Source organism: Mixophyes fleayi, chromosome 7 (genome assembly GCF_038048845.1).
Source record: "Mixophyes fleayi isolate aMixFle1 chromosome 7, aMixFle1.hap1, whole genome shotgun sequence".
NCBI classification, from domain to species: Eukaryota; Metazoa; Chordata; class Amphibia; order Anura; family Limnodynastidae; genus Mixophyes; species Mixophyes fleayi.
Window position 1 is genome coordinate 146,862,970 of NC_134408.1, and position 27,089 is coordinate 146,890,058.

At 42.6% G+C, this 27,089-nt stretch overlaps 1 protein-coding gene across 8 annotated transcripts in view; it reads left to right on the forward strand.

The window, feature by feature from the left end:
* The window catches only part of TNS1 (tensin 1), a 322,456-nt gene that overhangs the window by 38,048 nt on the left and 257,319 nt on the right, over positions 1-27,089 (forward strand). Inside the window, exon 2 of one of the 8 annotated variants that reach the window (XM_075181085.1) lies at positions 2,778-2,832. The exons of the other annotated variants lie outside the window; for them this stretch is intronic. Within the exon in view, the coding sequence (XP_075037186.1) occupies positions 2,778-2,832 (55 nt within the window). The remainder of the gene's footprint in view (positions 1-2,777; positions 2,833-27,089) is intronic. 8 annotated transcript variants of the gene reach the window in all.

A 27,089-nucleotide genomic window follows, 5' to 3' on the forward strand; every position in this document is an offset into this window, starting at 1 on the left:
ACAGACAGAGGGGAGAGAACGGAGGCTGCAGACAGAGGGAAGAGAACGGAGGCTGCAGACAGAGGGAAGAGAACGGAGGCTACAGACAGAGGGGAGAGAACGGAGGAGGTGAGAGTTATTATTTTTATTTTAGAAATGTTAAGTGTGTTAGGGGCTGGGAAATAAAAAAATTTTTTTTTGGGCGCCTGGGGGGGGGTGTGTGGGGGGGCGGGATGTGATACGCTCGGGCGGCAAGCTTAAGCTTTGCCTAGGGTGCCGAGCAACCTTGCACCGGCCCTGGTCCTGATTGTTGTCATCACTATCATCGTTTATTTATATAGCACCATACAATTCCTTAGCGCTTTACATTTGGGATCAAACACAGTAATAAAACACTACTGGGTTAAAGTCTGGTCTCCATGGGCTTCTTACCACAATCAACCTTTGCTCCAATTCTGACAGGAACCGGGCCCGGTACAGAACCGCCAGCACGGTGGCTCAGTGGTTAGCACTTCTTCCTCACAGCACTGGGGTCATGAGTTCAATTCCCAACCATGGCCTTAACTGTGTGGAGTTTGTATGTTCTCCCCGTGTTTGCGTGGGTTTCCTCCCACACTCCAAAAACATACTGGTAGGTTAATTGGCTGCTATCAAATTGACCCTTGTGTGTGTGTGTCTGTGTGTGTATATTAGGGAATTTAGACTGTAAGCTCCAATGGGGCAGGGACTGATGTGAGTGAGTTCTCTGTACAGCGCTGAGGAATTAGTGGCGCTATATAAATAAATGGTAATAATAATAATAAGACTATTCCTTCCTACTTGATGCATGAATTCCCCATTTTTCCCCACATCCCCCTCCTGTCCTTTTCACCCTCCCACTATAATCCTATATTACACCCTTTCCTTTTCTTTTTCGTCTTCTCCACTGTCTTATCCCCCCCCTTTCCTGAAATGTTAAATAACAACATCTTTACAGTACCAGATAGATGCACAGTTAAATTCCTATTGTAAAAGCACTGTGAGAGAGCGTTGTACATCCTGAATTGATACATATGTAATCTATGTAACTAATGCACCTTTCAAGAATTCTGTAACACTTTTCAACATAAGATGTTACTAATAAAAATATTTTTTAAAAAACAATACTGGGTAATGCAGACAGACAGAGAGGTAAGAGGGCCTTGCCCGCAAGCTTACAATCTATAGGACAATGGGAGGTTGATACGTGAGGGTAAGTGCTACATATTACATACAAGTTAATCCGTGCATGATACTCATGCATTCTAGTCAAATCAAGCTACTTAAAGTGTTAAAAAGGCTCTTGTCATGCATTTGGGGCTAGCCCAGGCCTTCTCAGGGGAAGAGCGTTACTTCCCGACGTAAGCGCCCTTTTTTAACGTGGTTTTGCCCACATGTCACCACCTCATCATTCTATTCCATCACCTCATCCTTCATCGTCATCGCCACATCCTTAATCTCCATCGTCTTACTGTTCTAAAACCTCTCGATACACAATGTTTCTGCTAAACACCTTATCGCTGTGCTCAATCAGTCTTCCTTGAAGGGCAGTATTCATAACCTGCACTTTCACATCACTGCTTCTCCGTACTCGTGAAAATGCAACATACAATTGTCCATGACCAAACACAGGCTCTGGTAAATAAATACCCACATGGTCAAGAGTTTGAGCCCTCAACTGGTAAATTTAGCCTTTACTACCCCTCCCACGGGGGGAAGGGGGGATGATGGAAGTTAACTGACTTCACTATTATAATTTTTTTGTCAAATAATGTCAGTATACCAAATTTCAGGTCAATTAGATGAGCCCTTTCTGAGAAAATAGTTTTTTCCACACACACACACACACACACACACACACACACACACACACACACTAACACGCCGCTAGGCTTATATATATTAGATTGGTCCAGCCAGATTGTAAAGGTAACAAGTGTTTAGTGGGCTATATGATCAGTCACACAGCAATATTGGTCAGAGGGTTGTTGTCTTGTGTTAGCTGTGTACAGGGGGGTAATAGGGTAATCTAGGGAGGATAAGATGGTGGTTGAGGAATATTATAAGCTGGTCTGAAGAGGTGGGTTTTCAGAGAACGATTGAAGGTTTGAAGACTGGAGGAAAGTCTTACTGTGCGACGGAGGGAATTCCACAATGTGGGTGCAGTCCGAAATAAGTCCTGTACCAAGGAATGGGTGGATGTGATGAGGGTGGATGAGAGACGCAGATCTTGTGCAGAACGGAGGTGTCGAGTTGGGAGACATATTGTGACATGCGAGGAGATGTATGTTGGTGCAGTTTTGTTGATGTCTTTGCCACAATTAACGGTTGTCCACCTTTGGACAACTCCTGCTATTTAGAAACAAACATATCTTTTGCTAATAGATTGCAGCTTGCCGACTATAGACCAGGTTGTGAGACTCCCGCTCCCTACGTATATAGTGAATGCAGCTTCAGACGTCACAGACACTCTGGTCAGTTCCTGTGATTCCATTACAACTTTATTATAGCGGCTTAAACAGGGTCCTCCAGTGCTGACTGTTGTCCTCTCTCATCGCTGGCAATACAATCATGTCCACAATCTGGAAACATCGGTGGTCTAGAGGGGTGGGTGCGTAGGGAGATATGGAGGGGATGTTTTTTTTAAACTCATAATACTCTGTGGAACGATGACTTTAAAATAATACAGGAATAACAAGATATATAATTCATGATACATATAAAAAAAGATAAATGTTTCCTTATCCTGATCAATCATTTCCTGCTGGTTCTGGCTGCAGAACCCCAACAACTAAAGACCCGGCAGCCATGACACCAGGAACCTCTGGTACAAACGTAAGTGGATATTTCTAACACCGCTCAGAAAAGAAGCCTGATAAAGAGGAACCTGTCTGTTGGCTGGGTGGTGATATACTGTGTACATAATACAGGAAGGGCAAGTTCTTGCCAGTTGGCACCTCTGCAGCTCATTGTCAGAAGAACAATGTTGTCTGAAGGTGCAGGGTCATTGTAACCCTAAGAGTGACATTACTTTGTCTTCGTGTTGTTAACGTTGGGCTTCTATTCTTCACTCTTTTCTAATTTCTGCCTGTCTCTGCTCTGCCTCCCCGTCTCTATAGATGTCACCTGGCAGGACTCGTTCTTAATTTGTGTTTTAAGTGGTGTCTCATTGCCAGCAAGGAGGGGTCTCTAATTCCCATTATTTGCAGCCAAACAGCGACTGCAAGTTATTCGACAAAGGGACCCCGAGTCACATTGTAGTTTTCTTGAAGAATTATGGATGGAATGTCTGGGAATATTAACAGAAATATAGTTATAAATAAAACTGGTTTTACTGACTGATCACTGATATAGATATGAAAGTGGTTGTTTTATGTTCGGAGGATATTACTGTTGAATGGCCCGGTGGAGTAATTGTAGTGCCTGTAGTGCCAAACTCCACGAACAATGACCCTTTCATTAATACTTAGTTCCATAGTCCGTATTCTGTTACTTTTACTGTGTGTATGGGGGCTGATTAATTAAGGAACATAAATACTGAAACGTGCCGTAATTTGCATAAAATTGCTCTGCACATGCCCATAACCGGACCATACACCAGTGAAAGCAGCAAAACCGCTTTGAACGCAAAGTCCCTTACTACAGCCAATGATTTCATCTAAACTGTGCAGGTTTTTCTGTGGCATCACATTTACCTGCTACAGGTCGGGTGTAAGTGCTGATTACTAGTGATGACCGCTGTGTATACAGCTAGAACATGTGTCTGCAAATCAGGAGCAACTGTACAATTGTATTTTATGTACAGTAGACATTAATAACATCCTAATAAATATATTTTTCTTTGAAGTTTTGTCATTAATGACTATTTTATTAACAGGTTTCTATGCGTTCTTTTGGGACTTTATATTCCACATTGTATTAGATGTGTCCTGCAGTGTATAGTCTGTTATACTTGTTGTCTGCAGAGAGTATCATCGTCATCATCATCATTTATTTATATAACGCCACTGACTCTGCAGCGCTGTACAGAGAACTCACTCACATCAGTCCCTGCCCGATTGGAGCTTACAGTCTAAATTCCCTAACATGCGCACACACACAGACTAGGGTCAATTTTTTTGTTAGCAGCCAATTAACCTACTAGTATGTTTTTTGAGTGTGTGAGGAAACTGGAGCACCCGGAGGAAACCCACGCAAACACTGGGAGAACATACAAACTCCACACAGATAAGGCCATGGTCGGGAATTGAACTCATGACCCCAGCGCTATAAGGTAGAAGTGCTAACCACTTAGCTACCAGTCTGCCCCTAAACTTTTATTCAACAACGGACGTATCTTCACATCCGCTCCTAGTTGAATATGAACATGTGTATGCCGCGATTTGCATGCATTTAAAAAAACTACAATTTACTTTCGATTTCGGTGCCATAATGAATCAGGTCCATGGTGTTTATTTATATTTCTAATTACCTGTACAGTAAAACACATTGGCATCAATATTCTGCAGATCCTATTGCTTATCACTCAAACTAATATGCTGTACAGGTAATATGAAGTCATTCACATCAGTCCCTGTCGCCTTGGAGCTTACAATCTAAATTCCCTGCCACACACACATACAAAGACTAGTGTCCATTTTTGTCAGCAGCCAACTGACCTACCAGTATGTTTTTGCTGTGTTGGAGGAAAGTCACGCAAACACGGGGAGAACATACAATCGCCACACAGATAGCACACTGGTTCTGTAGATTGTAAGCTTGTGAGCACGGCAGTACTTTTGTTTGGTAATACACAGTCATTCTGTGTTTGTTCCCCATAGTAGAGGAATCCACATAAGACAGCAATACTGACCACTGTGCCCATACTGAGTGCATGTTGACGATTCTTCGTGCTGTCACGCTGCGACTGCTCTGAACATTGGGAGGGGGACACTCATGAACCAAGTGTGTTTTTATTTATGGAAAGGTTTAAACCTACCCATATAAGGCTCCGTTTTGCTTTTGCCTGGTTTAGTTTCATTGAGTTACTTCTCTGTTTGTGTTTTTGAGACTCAGTTGCCATAGTCTCTCTATCATCTGCTGAAAGAGTTAATCCGAAGCATCTATTAGCAGAAAGAATGTGGTGACTTGGAAATTAAAACTTTTAAAACTCCATGAAACACTAGAAATAAATCAGTAACAGCACATTACCATTCGTTAGATGCCATCAGCATAGTTCCCATGCTTGATAAGGCGCTGTCTGGCTTTATGTCATCAAAACATAATATAGGATTTTTTAGGAAGTTTTCCGTGCTGCAATGTCGGTGGAGGTGTGGATGTCCAGTCTCTGTGTGGACAGAAAAAGTGCTATATATATATATATGTGTGTGTGTAAAAAAGGAAAAGTTATTTTATATATAGATATATAATATATATATATATATATATATATATATATTTTATATAGGGGCCCCGGTGCACTGCTTTGCCCGGGGGCCCGTAATGTTGTTAAGATGGCCCTGCCCAGTGACCCAGCCCAGGGTTGCCCCCTATGGGACCGCCCCTGGGGGAATAGGGGGCAGATACTCCCTTCCCCTGAGTCCAGCCAGCCCCTGCTTGCAGGACCAGAGCTCCTGTACAGGAAGCAACAACCACCACACTTTGACAAGTGCGGGCGGTCCAGAAACTCTATTTCTTATCAAAACTCTTCTACCACTTTCATACTGCGCATCAATTAGGACAAGGTTTAAATTTCTAAATTTTGGAAACATTTGCAGCAGTTTCTGAAGCTAAAAAAGCCAAAACCAACCCCCCCTCCCCCAGTATTTTATAGGGTATATATCATACTTGCCAACTCCCGGAAACTTGCTTCCGGGAGTTGGGGGCGTGAGTGGAGGGCGGGAGGGGGCTGGGCAAGGTCAATCGCGTCATTGTGGCCCTACCCCCGCGAAACCGTGATGTACGTTGCGGGGGGCGTGGCCAAAATGACGCGATTGGCCTCACCCTGCCCCCTCCCGCCCTCCAAAATGGCGTGATTCTCTGTGAAATCTTGGATCCGGGAGAAATACCAGCTCGCCCGGGAGACTGACCCGAATTTCGGGAGTCTACTGGACTTTCCGGGAGAGTTGGCAAGTATGGTATATATTGCAGCGTATCAGAGACATTTCTGTGCCAGAATTAGCTGCCTCTTATAATAATACACACACAGCAGGGGTGTTATTAGTTATAACCTAGGGGCAGAGGGTAGGGAAATCACGTGGTATATTATAAAACAGTTCAGTTATAAAATAAATTAAATAGTTGATAGAGTGTATGACTTATGTCAGCGTTATGGCTCCATATAGGAGCAGGGACCCCGATGTGGTAGACAGTCTCACAGTCTTCCCAATAGGCCCCCAGCTAGGAGAGAACGGATTAAGATGCCTTTCTGGCTTAATCTGGAAAACTGCAAAATCGTCTGTTCCCAAACTAACACCATTATGTGTCAACAATGAGTCTGTCGATTGTAAGCTCCCACGACCCAGCCATTCAGCACCCACCATTTGCCAGTAGACTTAGATGCTTTGAACACACCTTTTACTAGCAACAATATATTTTTAATCTTGCATTCAGTAAAAATATGTTTTTACATGGCATTTTTAAAGCAAACACCAAGCCAGTAGGCATGCAGCCTTAGTCCATGTTGTTCTGGAATAAAAGGTCACAAACGGGTTTCAGGAAGATTTGCAATCTGACGAGAATGCATTTTTAAAAATTACTACGTTCAGCCATGCATTGGTTAAGAAGAAAATCACAGTTGTATAGGAAAGTTCTTATAGATCTGCATTTGAGATCCTCTTACGTTTGTATCTTGATACACGCAATCATTCAGCTGTCTGTTTATACAACCTCTCCGGCTAATTTTCCCTTCCTGCTACTTATTACAATAGTTGGTGTTGTATTCCTCTGTAATTTGCTACCATTTAAAAGCTGTCTTCTTTTGGTTGCCTCACTTGTCTCTTAATTATAAAGCGGTCTAACTGGCGTATTAGCCCGCAGCTTTCCTCTCCACGGCACCGGATCAGTGCCATCTCCCCGTAGGGCATTGATCTGCAAATGATCATTAACCTTCTGCTCTCATTAATGCTAAACTGGCACCAGAGGTGTATATTGTTTACAAGGGACAATATTGTGTATACACTATACTTGAGAAGAGGATTGCTAAACCTAAAATACTGTATGATCCAAATAGGTCATCTTGAAATATTCACATATGTGTAAAAGTTTCCATACCTTGCAGGAACTTGGGATGTTTGACATTGTATTTACATTTGCTGTATGGCCAAGTGCAAGTACTTTTTTTTTTGTTATCAATATTAGGTTCAAGCTAGACGCTCATGGTCAGACCTGAAACTTCACCCCAGTTGTACAATGACCGGACAATTTGTTCACAGACTACTGTGGGTCAAACTGCTCAAATGTGGTCATTCATGGATCGGGATTGGATCGAAGGGTGCTTGTGCCAGTGACTACGCAGAGACGTTCGCTGTGATTTGCTTTATTTAAACATGTCAACCTTATTAAAAATAGAATACACTCTAATAAAATCATCATCATCATCATTTATTTATATAGCGCCACTAATTCCGCAGCGTTGTACAGAGAACTCATTCACATCAGTCCCTGCCCCATTGGGGCTTACAGTCTAAATTCCCAAACATACACACACACACAGACACAAACACACACACTAGGGTCAATTTGTAGGCAGCCAATTAACCTATCAGTATGTATTTGGAGTGTGGGAGGAAACCGGAGCACCTGGAGGAAACCACCGCAAACACGTGGAGAACATACAAACTCCTCACAGATAAGGCCATGGTCGGGAATCAAGCTCATGACCCCAGTGCTGTGAGGCAGAAGTGCTAATCACTAAAATGTAAGTCAATCTGATAGAGGTACAATGAAGGCAGTAGGAGAAGTGGCTGTATTACATACCAATGTATACACCTCCACTTCCACCATGTTTGTGTGTGTGTGCGTATGTATATATATGTATATATATATATATATATATATATATATATATATATATATAATATAAATGCTTAGTGGCGTGTGTTAGTCTGTCTGTGTGTGTGGAAAAAATAAAACCAGCGCCACCTGCTGGGCGGAGTTATACACTGACCTACTAAATTCTTAGTGTGTGTGGGGAAAAAAATTCAGAAAGGGCTGAAATTTGGTATACTAAGATGTTTTTAATTTGTTAATTTAATTTGTTAATTGTTAAAAGTGTTTATAAAGATTTAAAAAATATATATATATATATTTCTTGAAGGAGAAGTGACAGATGGGAGTGGTTGGTGGTTGCCGGGGGTGACAGTGGGGAGTGGTTGGTGGTTGCCGGGGGTGACAGAGTGAGAGGAGTGTGATACTCAGGACTGCTGAGAGAGATCCCTGTGTCTGGATAGACATCTGGATAGATGTGGCGATGAAAATGAAGGATGAGGTGATGGAGAAAAATGATGAGGTGGTGACATGTGGACAAAACCACGTTAAAAAAGGGCGCTTACGTCGGGAAGTAACGCTCCTCCCCTGAGGGGGCCTGGGCTATGGCCCAAATGCATGACAAGAACCTTTTTAACACCTTAAGTAGCTTGATTTGACCAGAATGCATGAGTATCATGCACGGGTTAACTTGTGTGTGTGTGTGTGTATATGTGTATATATATATATATATATATATATATATATATATATATATATATATATATATATATATATATATATATATACACACACACACACACACGGTGGAAGTGGAGGTGTATACAGTGGTCATACAGCCACTATATTCCATATTGGGTGTCATATTCTTTTAAAGGAGAACTATCCTCAAAGTATAACTAAATTATTGTATGAAATGTTAATGTATTTTATTGAAAAGGTTGCACATCATTTTTATAGTATGTTGCTATATGTGGAGGCAGTAATCTGGTTGTTTTTCTTATAACAGGAGACAGGCTAGATGACCATGATTTTCCGCTCACGCTGCATTGATCAGCAGACAGGTGTCTTTTGATATATTTTCATGAAGTAGGGTCAGTCTTTACATGTGTCAAAACTTCTGGACATCTAAGGTGGAGATTGTATCCTGGGGAGAACCCTCTTTTGACCCCTTATAGTGGTGATAAAGAAACATCTACTGGATGGTGTGGTGATCTGAACACACAATCAGGTTTGGTATTAATGTGTATGTAGGTAGTTGATAAAACAATGGAAGCACCTGATTGGCTGAAAGATGCCAAGCAGATTACAAACATAGGCGTTAAATAAACATATTAAATTCCAAGATGTTCATGGTCATTTATAACAATAAAAGAGTTGCCTAGTTACCTATAATTATGATACAAGAGGAGACCTTAGTGACTTCTATAGAGGAGCAACTGTTGTGGCGTGTTCGTCGGGAGCCTCACCAAGACAGCGCATCTAGCTAATGTTTCACAAGTATCAAGGTAATATTAGCATGGAACTTCAGGGGAGAAACACCATGACAAATGTCATACTCCAATATTGCGACATTCAATCAAAATGCTACACAAAACAGGCGAGTCGAGCTATTGAATGAAATTTCAACGTGCGACAAGAGCAACCAGTTTTCATCAACAACAGTCCAACGAGAACGCCACAGAGCCGGATAATCATCGAGTCGATGGATCGTAGAAGGTAGAATAGTGATTGACGGAACCAGTGTCATGGGATTGGAAAAGTTAGAATCGTGATGTACAGTGCAACAAAACAAGTCTTCAAAGCACAAGCAGAGACGTCGAAAGCAAAACTTTGCTCTTGCAAAGGTTTGATGTAACTGATGGACTCTTTAAAGGCTGCAAACAGGTGAGATAGATGTTCTGAATGCTTGCAGAGTATGGAAAGCTGTGCAGTGGTCTATTTGAGGTGACTAGCTAGATTGATGATCTTAGCAGAGTGCTGATTACAGGAATTGAGAGAAGGGGGTAAATTTATCAAGCTGCGTGTTTGAAAAATATGTTGTCTATAGCAACCAATCAGATTCTAGTTATCATTTATTTAATACATACTACAAAATGACAGCTAAAATCTGATTGGTTGCTGTAGGCAACATCTCCACTTTTTCAAACCCGCAGTTTGATAAATTTACCCCAAGGTGTTTGTTGCTGTCATTGTGAATTCTTTTGACATCTGTGAGCTGGAGCTAGTGTTGTGAATCCTCACAGTAATTGTTTTCTGACCGCTGTCATCGAGCCAGTGTTGTGAATCCTCACAGTAATTGCATTCTGACAGCTGTCATCTGGAGCCAGTGTTTTGAATCCTCAAATGCACATTTGCAAGTTCAGTGGTTCAAAGAACACAGACAATGGACTACTGAGCAGTAAAGAAAGGTAATATGGCCATCTGACTCATCCTTCAGCATGTTTTTGACAAACATGCGAGTGTACATGTGGGTCCTAAAGATCTCTTTCAGTTGTGAGTGCTTGTTCCCAAAAGTGAAGGCTTCCTATGGTTCCATAACTCTTTGAGCACTTTTTCCTGGCATAGTTTGGGTGCAGTCATTCCATAAAAAGGCAACGTCAATGGTAATCTCTACTGATTCCGTGTGACCATCCTCACCCCATGTTGTAGCTTTTCTTTCCTGACGGGATGCGTTTCCTCCAGGATGACCTTACCCCCATCCACAAAGCACCTATAGTTGCCTAATGGTTTGATAATATCTGAAACATAAGGAGCATTTATGGAATTTTCTCGAATGACGCCTGTGTCAGTATTTTCCATCACCTCCAGACTTCAGCTGAGTTTCTTTCTTGTGTGAAGAATCGTATTGAATCTTCCTGCTCAATTTAGTACTAAGCGACGATATACTGATGTTTGCCTTTTTTTTATCTATTACCTGTATCATTTTATAATGTTACACCTAAAATATTTACACAGAAATGCAAATACATTACTTTAGATAAGGAAACAAATTGCAGTAAATGTCTGTATTGTTTTCATCACCTTGAAGCAGGTTCTGTCCCAGAGTGTTCACTGATCTGGTTCCCCATCATAAACATCTAAACTGCTGTGTGTTATCGAGTTCCCGAAAACAGCTTCCTGTAATGATCATCAGTCAGCTTTCACAGTGAGCGTAAATTCTGAAATCTGTAAAATTCACAGCACGCGGAACAAAAACATTGTTAAGACAGAGAGGTAATCTGTTTGCACCTGGAATGCTGCTCTTAATCCCTTTGTAGATGGCAGAATGTATAAGAGTAAGTATGAGGCTGTGTGGGTGGACAAAGCCCTTTCCATACATTCAAAGTTTAGGATGATGTAGGAAACCCGAAGGTTGTAGCTTTGGGGTTTAGAGAAGCATTCCTCAGCTTGTACGTATGTGAAATCCTGGATACACCCAGACATCTATCATAGTAATATTTATTACTGATCCGCAGTGCAGTGTGTGTTACACCAACCATCACTGTTCTCCTTACAATAACAACATCGCTGTTAACTCTTGTAGGAGCAGAACTTGTAAATAGAACTTTCTGGACCAATGAACGGCACTGCAGATATACTTAAATCAGAACTGGACAGGGACCGCTGTGCCTAAAATGTATACATAGATTTGCATATTACATAGATTTGGGGTGGATGTTGTTTAAAACTGAACAGTCCCTGTGCCCATGACCTAAATCTAGACCCCACACAGCTTAGCAGAAGGCAGCCACTGACGCTTGAGTAAGAGGACTCGATCTTTACAGTCTGATTCAATAGATAGGAATAGATCACTTCTCTTTTAAACCAAAATCTTACTGTGAGTGGGCGGCCGTAGGGCTAGATTTACTAAGCTGCGGGTTTTAAAAAGTGGAGATGCTGCCTATAGCAGCCAATCATATTCTAGCTTTCATTTATTTAGTACTTTCTACAAAATGACAGCTAGAATCTGATTGGTTGCTATAGGCAACATCTCCACTTTTTCAAACCCGCAGCTTAGTAAATATACCCCTTAGTGTCTACATCAGGGGCAAACGCAGGATTTTTAAGGGGGGGTTTCCAAATAGTTGAATTCGGAACAATGCAACAATAAAACATAAAAAATAAAGTGCCACAATAAGCCTTCAACATAAACTTTTTTACTGTAAATAACAAGTACATGTGAGTCACAAAATTAATTGTTATTCACATAGTCTAACATTATGTAATAATAAGATAGCGGTGCGGAACTAGTGATTATAACCAATATGTTATAGGATCCTCTATTTTATTAGTCACTATTATAGTAATAATCGAAGCCTGTCTATTATTTTAAAGCTTGAAATATATATATATATATATATATATATATATATATATATATATATATATATAATTAAAGCATATAGGCAGGCTCCAGTAATTACTTTAGATTAATAAAGTGGGGGATCCTATAATACAATATTTATATATGCCACACCTCTCTGCATCTAATCCCTGCCCTGCAGAACTCCACCTAAAATCTCAGCTCTGCACCTCAACCTTGACCAGCAGAAACAATATGTTCCAGCCCCTCGTCAGCTGCCTCCAGCTTTCTGTAACATATTCTTGGCTTTTACTAGTACTTCTTATTATTATTACCATCTTTTCTTATATAACATTACAAGGCTGTAATTGCACAGGACTCCTGCCTTAATCTTATATACACACCTCAGCTTTCAGCTGAGGCCAACAAACTGGACATAATATTCTAATTTATTGCTGAGCAATCATTCTCCTGCAACAGTCTGCAAAAAGGGGACAGCAGGGTTCATCCAGGAGTGAGTGCAGACTCACCAGAAATGGACTCTTGGGGTCTATGAATCAAGGGTAGAACACTATACAAGCTTACTTATGGGCAGTATCTGGCTTCTGTGATATGATACCCAATAGCTAACAAATGCACAAGTACCAGACCTATATATATATATAAATTGTTGAATGTCCAGGGTCCCTGGGACTCACCGTTTAGCAGGGCAGCCATGAATTTTAGTGACATAGAGCAAATCCCCCTTCTGGTATGTGTGCTACCACCGAGCAGAGTATGACATCTGCGTATTGTATCATAGAGCACGACAGAGGCACAGAACAGGGTAACGTGGCATCACTAGTCCTTAATAAGTTGGAGGGCTGAGTATTGACAGGATATTGTCTGGCTGCTTCCTTGATGTGTGTAGGCCACAGGTACAATTTAATGGCACAAATGTGTGTAGACCGGTGTGACACACGTTAGCCAAAATGCCAAATTCAAGGACAGCTCAGCTGACATATTGGTGCCTCTATTTACCATACGTTTCTACTTTTTGCAGAATCGGTCCTCGTTTCTGCCATTAATAGACACCCTGATTGGATGATGAAGTGATGTTTTTATCTGTCTTTGTAGTATAGTTTTATTGAATGCCTGCGACAGTCCTTTCTATCACCCTAGTGCCACAGAGGAGTGCGGCAACCTCAGACACTCCTCTAAATAGGAACGGCCCCTCTCTCCCTGACCTCCCTAGAACAATAAGGTCCTTTAAGGGGGTACAGGACCTCAGATCCCCCATCCCCGCAAGGCTAGCAGGGTCCATTTTTTCCTGTATTCTGTTGAACCTTCCCTCAGGGCAACGAAATCTTTTGTCCCCCCTCCCCAAAAATAAGGTGACGTGAGGAGGCTCAGGGGATTAGGAACCTCTTGGCAACACCACCCACCCTAGATCTCAGGAATCGGAGCTACGTTCCTTCTTGAAAGTGATGGAGAGCTAAAAATACATATTAATGAGTACTAGAAATGTGGATACTAGTTAGAAACACTATGAGGTTAAATAGGCAGAGGACCTGATCACTGTTATATGTCTCAGTTAATAATCAACTGTACATTCCAGGGTAAATGCTGGAATGTTGTCGCTTAGCACGGAAAGGGATTCTGGCCTCACGCCTGCTGGGGACCTTGACCGGGAGTTAATGTGGATGCGTGTTTAGCACTCCTGCCAGGGATAATAGCGTTAATCCTGAGCGCACAGGTTGCATAAGACCTGTGACTGTTGTTTCAGCTGTCAGATGTGGAAATGTCACATGAAAATGTCACCGTTCAGGAGACTGTGCTGATGGGGGAGGACTTGGGATGACGCGATGATTGAAAAGGTGAGTAGTGGTGACAGGGTCTGGGGGAGACGCCAACCGCTGAGTCACTGATTGGGGTGGCTGGAATGTCGTCTGCAATAGGGGAATAAATGGGGTGGGGGAAAAAGTTTGTTTAAGTATTTAAATGAATACTTTTTAAAAAATAATTAGTGTTTTGCCCAGGACTGAGCTGTTCACCAGAGTTTATGATGTGTTTCTCTGTTCAGCGGTTTATTTACTATACTATTGTATATTTAATTTATGTTAGGTATTTTAATATCTATTCTACTTGGCACTGTAATTATTTTACATTACGTTGTGTAGAATACTGTATTCACATCTGGGCTCTGAAAAGAAGAATTTTAGGTATAGATCAGGGTTCAAGGCCATTCTAAAGGTTATTCAGCCCATAGTCCATACTGAAACTCGGTTATTAGCTTCTCATATTATTAAATGGCTCCGCCCTGGTACTGGCGGATTCGGACTGTTTGGTCATGAGCTCTTTGCCTCAGCACCAATTTCTTATGGAAAGCTATGATTGGTCACTGACTGCCACACTTCTGTTTCACCAAGCTTTATTTACACAGAGTAAACAATGACAGCGCTTGGAGTGAGGGGAGCCACCGCGCACAAGGAAATAGAACATGGGGGGTGAATGCTCTGGGCATGGGGTTTCTGCGGTTCCATCTTTGCACTATATTGGTGTAATATGAATAGGGCTGGACAAATCCCAAAACCCAAATAGGCAACACGTCTAAAAATAAAAGTCTGCTGGTGCCTACATTATGGAAGTCATTACTATTGATGTTTCTGCAACACAGTCTTAGGTTGTAACTTGAGAAATACTGAATAATTGTCAATTGTGCTACAAATTAAAAGGCTGCTGTTCCCTCTCAGCTGTTCACACTGGAACGGAAACTATTAGAGAATTGAACTTGTTATTGATGTCAATAAATTGACATCTCATCTAGCTCATTAGGGAGATCCCGCTGGCTCCTAAATTCTACTTTGTAGTTCCTGCTCCTAATTGTCAGACTAAGGGCTAGATTTACTAAGCTGCGGGTTTGAAAAAGTGGGGATGTTGCCTATAGCAACCAATCAGATTCTAGCTGTCATTTTGCAGAAGGTACTAAATAAATGAAAGCTAGAATCTGATTGGTTGCTATAGGCAACATCCCCACTTTTTCAAACCCGCAGCTTAGTAAATCTAGCCCTATGAGACCATACAGACAGGGGCTGGGTGGCAAATTTTAGCCTGGGGGGTTAGACTCGGCTCAGCAGCTTATTAGGAACATTTTAAAGAAAATAAAAATGCTGGTAGCCCAGTGACCCGGCCAAAAGAGCCGACGATGGGACCGGTCCAGGGGGCAGATGCCTCCATGCACCCAGCCCAGCCTGACCCTGCATACGTTTGCTTCATAAGTGGCTTGTAAGACTCAAAGGGGTATATTTACTAAACTGCGGGTTTGAAAAAGTGGAGATGTTGCCTATAGCAACCAATCAGAATCTAGCTGTCATTTTGTAGAGTGCACTAAATAAATGACAGCTGGAATCTGATTGGTTGCTATAGACAACATCTTCACTTTTTCAAACCCGCAGTTTAGTAATTGTAGCCCAAAGTGCGCATTATAAAACTATATCAGGGCATAAAAGACAACATTATAAAGTGTGGTATGTGATGCTGTATGTGGCATACAGGCTATAGGTGGACATTACTATGGTAACTCGAGGCTGTATGATTATTTTATGATATTACATGGTTGGGCATGCAGATGTACTATAAGTAACTGAGACTTATGTGAACATTATTTACTGTTTTGTGAAACCACACACATTAAATAGTCACCATACCGTATATTGTAATATATAATGCACAATGCTGCGGACCTTTGGTGGCGCGTTATAAATAAATAATAATAATATAACCTTTTTTTTCACATTATACACACTAAGGACCTGTTTCAGAGTGGAACGCTAGTGTGACGGTAACTTACGATTAAAAAACGTTGCGCGGTAGTGTATGCGTCTGTACGCCGAAGGTGTCTGCAACTCTGAGTGAGTAACAGATGCGTCTACTTCATAACACACACACCCCTCGGACACTTACGTCCAACGTGTGACTATGTATCAAAACCTTTTATTTTATATGTTATGAACACAACTGCTACGAAGCACCATCTGAACGTGAATATCCTAGTTAATGCCGCAGGAACAGCTTTCTGGCGTGTACATAAAAATATATATTTATTTTGATATTTGCTACAACACGCTCAGCAAGTCCAAATCTATGGCTGAGCGACTATTAAAGTCTCAATAAGCGTCTGCGAATCATTCGCAAACCTCTAATTATCAAATTAAGATTATACAAATTCGCTAGTGTCCCTCATCGTCATTATCCGCTACCTGATCACCTGCAAATCAAAACCTTTTTAATTATATCTGCGACTTTGTCCCAGTCTGCGTCCATGCACAGGAATTACACAACCTTACTGTACACCCCTTCCCTCCCCCGTCCACCCTTCAGGAGTAAGGGATCGTTAGTGGCAAAAAGTCACAGGTCTGAATATCCGTAGTTGCGTACATTGACCTTCTAATCTTACGCTGTGTGAAAAACCGCAAAGGTACGCTAAGCAAACGGAATGGACGTCTTTTATGCTGCAGTAAACGTATCTGCCTGACCACACACGTCTTTTTTTGTTTTGCACGGTGATCTGTGCGCTAAGTAAGCACATAGAATGTTGGCTTTGAGATGCATTGAGGGCGATGTAAATGTTTGGAGGTACTGGAAAAGACTGGAGGAGCGTTCCCTAATCTGCTGCAGGAACTGCTCATCAGCTTTACAGGCAAAAATGTACCCCCTTTCCACTTGCAGTAGAGGAGGCCGCAGAGTGAAAACAGATAATGAAATAATTAAAGAGGACATGTCTCCTCTGTGACAGGTAGAAAGTGTTCTCTGGATACTAATTATATACTCTGCAGTGCTCTGTCCTTTCTCCGCCTGTGTCTCCCAGATCCTGAGCACTGGCTGAATAACCTCTAATTAACAAAAGAGAACCTATCACAGAGGTGACAAGTCCTCCTTACAGGTAGTTAAACACTGAGCTGTGCAAATGAAGTCTGCAGTCAGCTGGTAAAAGGACAGAGCACAATTGTGCTGAGCCGTCACCCCCTCCAGAATTTATGATGTAGGAGCCAGACCACTATACCTGCTCGGGACACCATGTAGTCTATAAACCGACCATGGCTTTTCACTCTCTCTTTTTTTTTCCTGATAGCGATGGGGTTAACCTGGGACTAAATAAACAGATTTGGTTCCAGAGTGCACGAGGCTGCTGGGCCCCCTGTTTAGGATGAGCCACAACATGCATTAAACTTTTACAAGCGCAGAGCTAACAATTAACGAGGTGTTGCTGAGGAAAGCAGAGCCGTGTTTTCAGCCACGGGGAAAACATTGTGTCGTTTTCTAAATCCGTTGTTCAATGCAATTGGAATGTAACCGAGATCTCTCCGTTGGCTTCTGTATCAAAGGATTTACCTCAACCCCCTAACATCAAGAAATGTCAGCAGAGTAACGTGACGCTGGTCCAGGTATTTTACAGAAAAGTTACAATTCAAAAATTATTCTTCTTCTAAACGTATATTAATACCTTTTAGCTTTGGGGACAGTGTGGCTGGTTTAGAGTTAGGAGCTTAATGATGGACCTAGTAAAAAACATTTTCTGCTGCAGGGGTCTGCGTGTGTGTATATAAAATACACAACCTGATGCAGAGGTTTGATGGGACGTGGCCTAGGTCAACTCTATAATGCTAAAAAAACTAGAGCTGTCCACTATGTGCCTGCAGCTGTGCTAGAAGGGCGACCGCCCAGACGCAGTGCTGAAGAGGGCGCAGTTTATGAATATTTTAGGTTAATTTGGTTAAAATTGAAGGCTAGGGGAGCGGCACTTTTCCTTCTCGCCCAGGGCGCTAACATTTTAAGTTACAGCTCTGGTTTGCAGCAAACGAGAGCTGGCAGTATGTGTCCGGCATGCAAAAAAATAAAAGTTTGCCGTTGCCACCATTGCAACATTTTGTGCTCGATTGCAAATTTCACACCCGGGCAATATTTGTACTTACCTCTAAATCAGACGCAATGTGTAAATCCCCCACACTGCGCCAATCCACAGTTATAGTTTCATTCCTTGACCGGCCTGCATTGCGCTATGTATGTATCTGTTGTGCTTACCATGCAGCAGTCACAGCTACAACCAGGCAGCCGCTGTACAGGGGCCCATGCATTGTTTGTGCTGATGTTCCTTCCTTACATTCCAGAACGGTAATGACAAACCATACGTCCTGTGCTGCATTCTCCGTTCATTAGTGCACTGTTAAAATTTTAACACACAATAGGGTGAAAAGGCGAATGCCCACAACATTCCCTTCAACTGTCCCGGTTTTGGTTTGACATCCCGTTTTTTGGGCTGCAAAAGAGGTGGGGCTTAACCAAACGTGGGTGTGGTTTAAAAATGTACACACGTGTGGGCGGAGTTTGGATAGAACTGGGTGAGGCTTATTTTGTCCCGATTTCGTAATTTTAAATATTGCAACCTGCGTATCGTACTCCTTAATGAATGAGCAGTGAGTTAATCAAAAAAATAAAAGTAAGTTTAGATTAAAAATACAAAAAAAGAAGCATTTTTGATTCTCAAAACGCCAATAAAAAATGATTTGCAGTTTGCAAAAATGTAGTGACACAATCAGCCGACAGACAGAGCTGCAGGAAGCTTTTTGGCTGGGTCACAGCCGAGTTATTTCTGCACAAGGCTAGCAGGAAGGAGGGGGGGGGGTTCTCATGGAGTGAAAGGGACCATATAATTATGGCTTAGAGCAAGGGATGGATGGATGGATGTATTTTTGTAGTTTATTTAAAAATATCCAGAAAATGTTTTCACAAGATTTTATACTGTATCCAGTGAGGTTCCTCCTCTTTTAGGTGTAACCGTCGCCTACAACGATTGAAGGCAGCCATTTTGTGGCCTGAACCAATATTCATAGAACAGCTTTGTGCCTTATGTCACATTGATGTCACCATTTCCTAGTGACTTGAGAGGCTGAATATTGAACCCACAAATTTCCCCAATTACACTGTATGGGCACACCTTATTGAATTGAGGTGCTTCAATCAGACCCGTTGCCCGAGGTGTATAAAATCCAACACCTAGCTATGCAGTCTCCATTTGCAAACATTTGTGATAAAAAATGGGTCGTTCTGAATAGCTCAGTGACTTCCAGCGGGGTACTGTGATAGGATGCGTGGTACTGTGATAGGATGCGTGGTACTGTGATAGGATGCGTGGTACTGTGATAGGATGCGTGGTACTGTGATAGGATGCGTGGGACTGTGATAGGATGCCACCTCTGCAATAAGACGGTTCGTGAAATTTCATCCCGGTCAACTGTAAGTGATATTATTAGAACGTGGCGTTTAGGAACAACAGCAACTCAGCCATGCAGTGGAAGACTGCGTAAAATCACAGAGCGGTGTCAACGACTGCAAAGGCGCATGGTGCTTAATAGTCACCAACGCTCCACTGACTCCATAGCTGAAGAGTTCCGAGCTTCCACTGTCATTAATGTAAGCACAAAAGCTGTTCGTCGGGAGCTTACTGGAATGGGTTCCCATGGCCGAGCAGCTGCATGCAAGACTCACATCACCAAGACCAATGCCAAGCGTCGGATGGAGTGGTGTAAAGCACACAGACACTGGACTGTGGAGCAGTGGAAATATGTTCTGTGGAGTGACGAATCACACTCCTCTGTTTAGCAGTCAGATGGGCGAGTCTGGGTTTGGTGGATGCCGGGAGAACGTTACCTGCCTGACTGCATTATGTGAACTGTGAAGTTTGGTGGAGGAGGGAAAATGGAATGGGGCTGTTTTTCAGGGTTTGGGTTAGGCCCCTTATCTTCAGTGAAGGGCAATCTTAATGCTTCAGCATACCAAGTCATTTTGGACAATGCTATGCTTCCAACTTTGTGGTACCAGTTTGGGGAAGACCCTTTTCTATTCCAACATGACTGTGCCCCAGTGCACAAAGCAAGGACTGCAAAGACATGGTTTGATGAGGTCGGTGTAGAAGAACTTGACTGAGCCCACACAGAGCCCTGACCTCAACCTCATCGAACATCTTTGGGTTGAACTGGAACAGAGATTGGAAGCCAGGCCTTCTCGTCCAACATTAGTGCCTGACCTCATAAATTCTCTACAGAATAAATGGACACAAATACCCGCAGAAACACTCCAACATCTTGTGGAACGCCATCCAAGAAGACTGGAAGCTGTTATCACTGCAAAAGGGGGATCAACTCCATATAAAAGTGTATGTCTTTAAATACAATGTCATTACAGTCCCTGTTGGTGTAATGGTAAAGCGTCCGAATACTTTTGTCCATATAGTGTATGTCCAGGCACCCATTACATTTGTTGCTTGTACTAATCTATGCAGGGACTGGTTGTAATGTTGGGTCTTGTGGTGAATTTAGTTGAGTAGAAAGAAGAAAATCCAAAGGAATTATAATTATACAGCGAGCCACCGATTATTCATAGTTTATTTCTTAGTGGGGCCATTCATAATGTAGTAAGTAGCATTATTTTGCCTAGTCTTTCATGTTTGCCATCAAGACAACTTCAGTGTTTGCAAAAAGCAACTGGGAACACACCACAACTTGATCATGCAATGGCTAACTACAGCCAGCCAGTAGAAGAAACTAGTCTTGTGTGTGTTTTGTGTCTATTGCAGCGCAGATTCACAAAACCAGTATGTTCAATGATCATATCGATATTAATATTACCTGAAAGGGAAGGTGACGGTGTCTAAACTTAGTTGTGATGTCTTATAACGTTTCCCTAATGTCTTGTGGTTGTTGTTGTCACAGAATGTCAGTAAGCCCTTAAATTTCAGTGAAAAATGTCTTTTTATATGGTACACACTCGTTTCCATTGTCTCATCCCACAATAAGGTTTCTGACAGGGAGTCTGGTCTATATAGGGAAAATGTTTTCCTGAATCATGGACAACTGTTACTTACGTATTTGTAAATGTAATTATTAGCTCTGCTTTGTGAATCGGCATCATCAACATTTATTTATATAGCGCCAGCATATTCCGTAGTGCTTAACAATAGGTAACAAACACAGTAATAAAACAATACTGGGTAATACAGACAGAGAGAGAGGTAAGAGGGCCCTGCTTGTAAGCTTACAATCTATCGGAATCATTTTAGGATGAGTGTTCTTGTACCCGCAGTCTGCTGCTCCTCACTAGGAACCTGAGATGTAGATTCTCTCCATGCTCTGCTATATTGGGCTATCCGGCTCTTCCTATCTCAGGATGCCATGAAAACTATTATCCATGCACTCATCATTTCCCGTCTCAACTACTGTAACCTTCTCAGGCCTCCCCCTCTCCCACCTTGCCCCTCTCAGGTCTACACTTAACACAGCTGCGAGACTCATCTTCCTCTCCTGCTGATCCTCTTCTGCCTCCCCTCTCTACCTTAGCTTACCTTGGCTCCCCTTCCCCTACAGAATCCTTTTCAAACTCCTCACCGTCACTTACAAAGCCCTCTCCCACTCCACTGCCCCCTATATCTCTAACCTTCTCTCAATTCACACCCCATCCCGTTCCCTGCGTTCAGCCAATGACCAGCTCCTCTCCTCCAGTCTGAACATCTCATCCCACTCCAGAATCCAAGATTTCTCCCAGGCTGCCCCCCTCCACTGGAACGACCTCCCACGCTCCATCCGACTGTCCCCTAATTTGTGCACCTTCAAATGGGCACTTAAAAGCCATCTGTTCCTCATAGCCTTCCACCCATCCACCTAACCTTCTCTCCATGCTTGATCTCACCTTTCTTACCCTGTCCCGCTAAACACTCCTCTTGCAATTGATCCCCTCTGACTCCCCATTGTGCCTCCTGTCTGCCCTCCCTTTAGAATGTAAGCTCTTAGGAGCAGGGCCCTTTTCCCTCCTGACTGTCTATCTATTCTTCTCCTCTAACTCCACTGTGCAAGCTATGTTGGAAGATATTAAAGTACTCGTATTTTTGTTTCATTTTCTGTACTGTTTTACCCTGTATGGTCCACTGTCTGTTTTCTATATGGCGCAGCAGAAATCTTTTGGTGCCCTATAAATAAAAATTAACAATGATAATACCTGGAATATAGTAATATACATGGATTATAATTATATGTAGACAATAACAAGGCCTTTAGGGCAGCAGTAAATGCGACAATGGCAGAGATAACTGAATAATGATGGATGTATCACCAAAAGCATCGATCCTTAAGCTTTCTATATAATCAATTTCCCATGATGTCTCTTCTGGGCTCTTCTCACGATAGCCCCTGGACTCTAGTCATGCCTGCTCTCTTTGGCTGGACACTTTCATGTGGTGTCCAGCAGAGTTTCGGGGCATTTCGAAGGTTGTGCTGGACTTCCATCCACTGCATAGTTGTGAGGCATCTCTATTATGCAGATGCGTAATTCTTTCTGTTTTAATAAACAAAATAGGGACAAAATGAGCTCTACCTGTGACCCCCTCCCAAAACCCGCCCATGGCTTCTCTACAACCCCCACTATCGTGTAAAGCCACAAACACACGTTGTTTTGGACACACTTTCTTTGGGGTTTGAGAATCGGGACGTTCGTGCTAAACATAGGACTATTAGTAATTATGCAGATGTAACAATCTGGCGCTGCGAGGAGGAAAATTTAAAATGTATGGACAGATTAAACTCAATTCTAAATTTTAGAGTAACAATAAGTCTGCCCAGTGCTTGTGCGCTACTTGCAAAAGCTGCTAGTAATTAATTCGCATGCGAAAAAATAATAAATTGCTTTGAACCCCTTGCATTGCAACATGGTTTTGTGCTCTTTTATTTTGCTTTTCTTCTAACTCCTAAATTAGGTCCAACTTTGTGCCATCTTTAGGGGGCGATCCCCGTCTGGTGGACTACTATACCTGTGTCAGTTTGAGCACATTGTGAGAGGAGTGTTGGCCTGGTCTCTCAGTCCTTTTGCATGGTTTTATATCGCCTTTTTGTATTCTTGTCGAATTGAGAAAGGATCTTGAGACCCGCAGAGTCATTCAGCTTAGGTGTGTGGAGCACTGTTAGTTGTAACCTGTTTGACGTTGTGGAAGACCAGGCCAAGTTGGGAGGACATGCTGGAGACCCCACCAAGCAGTGACCACCTCTGGTCTTTATCATCTCTATAAATACCTTCTCACCCCCTGGCCACTCATAACTCTTCTAGTTCAGTCCAGTCCAACATTTCAACTCTTCCTAACAGAAACCTGTTTCACCTGATGCAGGAAGCATTGGCACAGGTGATCTATATGCCAGAAAGCAGTTATTATGGTGAGAGATAAGCGAGAAGGTTGGATAAGTGCTATAAGGAATCTGCAGCTGATACATATTCATTCTGCCTTTTAATGCAGCAAACAGATGATAAGGAAGTTGCACGTGGCTCTGTTTTATTTTACTTGTCTTCTGGTCTTTGCTTTATTACTCTGCCCTCATTTTTCTTTTCTCTATCAGTCTTCCTCCTCCTCCCGACCTGCTGCCTGCTGCCCCAGCGCACTCCTGTGATGAAATGTAGCCGGTAATTAATGTGCTGCAGCCAATTGTTTATCGCTTAATCACACCTTCCTCTGCAGAATGCTTTTCCTTCATGGGTACCCTTGTCATTGGGCGCAGGCTGGCTCCCTCTACCCATGACATCCTTGCACGCCAATACGTGAATTCTCCCTGATAACGGTTTATTAAAATGGAACTGCGCTGCTCGAGATAGATGACTCGTCTCTTATTAATAATTATAGATGGAAATAATTTAACTCCTTGGCACCTTGGATTGTTAAAATGAAAAATAAAATCTGTTATAAGGATAATTATTGCTACATATTACAGCCACAATATGGTCATTCTCATTCATGTGCTGCAGTGATTCAAAACAGTTATTCAGTATATAGTTTTAGGGCTATGCTATTTTAACCAGGGCCCTATCTGTGTGGAGTTTGTATGTTTTCCCCGTGTTGGTACTGGTTTCCTCCGGGCACTCTAGTTTCCCCCCACAGTGCGAAAACATGGTGGAAGGTTAATGTTAGAGTGTGTGTGGGAGAGAATGTAAGCTCCATGGGGCAGGGAATCCCATTTCAAAAACTATCGTCAGAAAGGTTTTAACAATGCCAAATGTATTTTTGCATATGCTGAATTTGGTTAGTTTGTACAGTAGATAATGCGGATGTCCGGCTTCAAAACACAGTTTTGTAAGTGTAATGTACATACTGCAAAACCTAAGGTTTATAAATATGTTTAATTTAAAGTTTACTACCCACTTTTTACCATAGGATCTCTTGGACTCTCCTAGCTGACAATTATCATCATCATCAGTTATTTATATAGCACCACTGATTCCGCAGCGCTGTACAGAGAACTCACTCACACACACACACACACACAAGGGTCTATTTGATAGCAGCCAATTAACCTACCAGTATGTTTTTGGAGTGTGGGAGGAAACCGGAGCACCCGGAGGAAACACGGGGAGAACATACAAACTCTACAAGGATAAGCCCATGGTCAGGAATCAAACTCATGACCCCAGTGCTGTGAGGCAGAAGTGATAACCACTGAGCCACCGTGCTGCCCAATCAGAGGTTTTGGTTCAGCTCACAGATGTCGTTCCACCCTCCCAACATTTGTGTGTTTGGGACTATGAAAACATCTTACTCTACATCATTGTGAGCAGGATTAGCCGGATCACAGCTGTCAGTCACAGGAATGGGGGTTGGGAGGCATCTGTCAGCAGGACTGTTGTCACTGGTTGTCAGCTCTGGATGATACCCCAAAACACCAGAAGTTTCTTAAAGGTGAACGTCTTTTTGAAGATGCCCTCTTGTGCCACTTGGCTCGTGGGGACCATCATAAAATGCACCAGTCAGAGAGGACAAACACACCCAGATGTACCTTTATATATTTTATGGTAGCTTAATAGCATTCAGGGAATTTGTGGCTGGAAATTAATTTTGGGGTCACTAAATTTCAAACGGGGTCTTTTTTTAAGGTGCCATAACTTACCGGAAAGTCTTTCCCGCAAATATCAGAAGTCCCCCTGCCCTCGTTTTCCCCTCTCTAATGTTATCTAAGTTAGTAGGAATTGACTCCCTGTTGAAACTCTCGATAAAAACAAATCTTTTATGTGTGACTTAGCATCTTTTCCCTTCCAGGGTAATTTACATTTTCCAGTACATTCACTGCACTGCAAGTAAATTCTAAACACGATGGTACAGACGGCAACAGTATCAGATCTTGATACATTGTTTCCAAATGCAAAAGTGATGTTTGGTTGAAGTAAAAGTTGATTACATGATCTCACTTATTGTCCTATTTACATGGTGACATGTTCCGCAGCGTGGTACAACGGCATGGCTGCTGTCTGTGCAATAACGGCATATCACATCAGAGAAGGCATCTTGCTTAATACTCTGTAAATGCATTTTAAGTCTTGGGAACAGAGTGTTACAAACAATAGAAAATGTGATCTCTAAGGAGGTAGCACGAGTACTTGACCACCATATTCCCCATCTAACTCCTCTCAGTGCTGAGCCATAGAGCAATCTCACCCTGCCCCTCCCTGCAGATAATATCACAGAGTGCTTATAAAAATTCATAGCACATTCGGGAGTTGTGCATGTTGCTTGGGTGGGGGGGGGGGGAGATCTATCACAGAGACACATGCACAGGCTGCAGAGTTACTATGGTGCAGATCTCTGTGCCTTCTCTCAGGTCGTCATTGAGATTACCTTCCCCTCCGATAGACTCTGTGCTCACCGGGATGAGGAGCTGGCAGTGAGTTGGCAATGGCTGAGCATCCTGCACTTGTCAGTGCGTGGAGAGAGGGCAATGCTGCAGGTCTTCATGCAGAGGGACGCTCTTCCTCGGACAGGGAATTCAGTGATGAGCTTGGGATAGTTGGATCTGCTGGTCTGACAGCTCCGTGAGGAGGATGAGAAGAGGGCTGGGGGTCAGTAGGTTGGGGTGGTCTTGGCGAACATTTGAAACGAGCGAAAAGGTAGTTGGGTCGTGGATGTCAGGACAAAGTGGATTTGACCAGTGCTGAGAAGAGTGGAATTTGTTCCTAGACAAATACGTAAAATAATGCCACGTTGCTTCACCTGGCTCCTGCAATGGGGGAAGTACTTCTTGACTTGCCTCATTCCTGTGCGTCTGTGTCGGAGCGACAAGGTAAGTCCGGGCAGACATTGTATCTTCCGTCTCCTCTCTCTGAGAGTTGTGCAGCGATTTGAGCTGAGGGATTAGGGGCATTTCCCTCAAGACATAGTTGTACAAGTGCCTAATCATCAGGTGTTGGGGCTGTCTGCTGCCTTCGGTATGCATTTGGGGGCCATATATGTTCCTTGACCAGTTTTAACAATTGCAATTAAATATGGCCCCTACCATTTGACCTGTATCACAATAAAGGTGTATACAGGATGAATATTATTTTTGAGTTGGAATTGAAGCAAACTGCAGCAATCTAAATTGCAAGGATTAACGGCTAAGTAAACCAGGCCTGGGCAACCTGTGTCTCTCCGTTGTAAAACTACAAGCCCCAGCAGGCTTTGTCTGTAGTTAGCTGATTGCTGGTAGGGCATGCTGGGACTTGTAGTTTCACCTGGAGAGCCACAGGTTGGCGAGGCCTGGAGTGAATGCAGCATTTTCATGTCAGTATTTACCCCCTCCATGGAAATAAATTGGGCCTCTAAGTTCGGCCCTTTGTGTCTTTTGACATGTCTGCCCTGCGGTTTGTCACATATGGATTCCCCATACCCAGTGATGACCTCTTCACTCACTGGATATAAGTGACACATACATTCCACACTGTACCAATAAGTGATTGAAGTGCACGTTGTCTATTTTGTTTTCAAATTCATCTCATCTATGTAATGGGTGAGATGCAACATTAAACC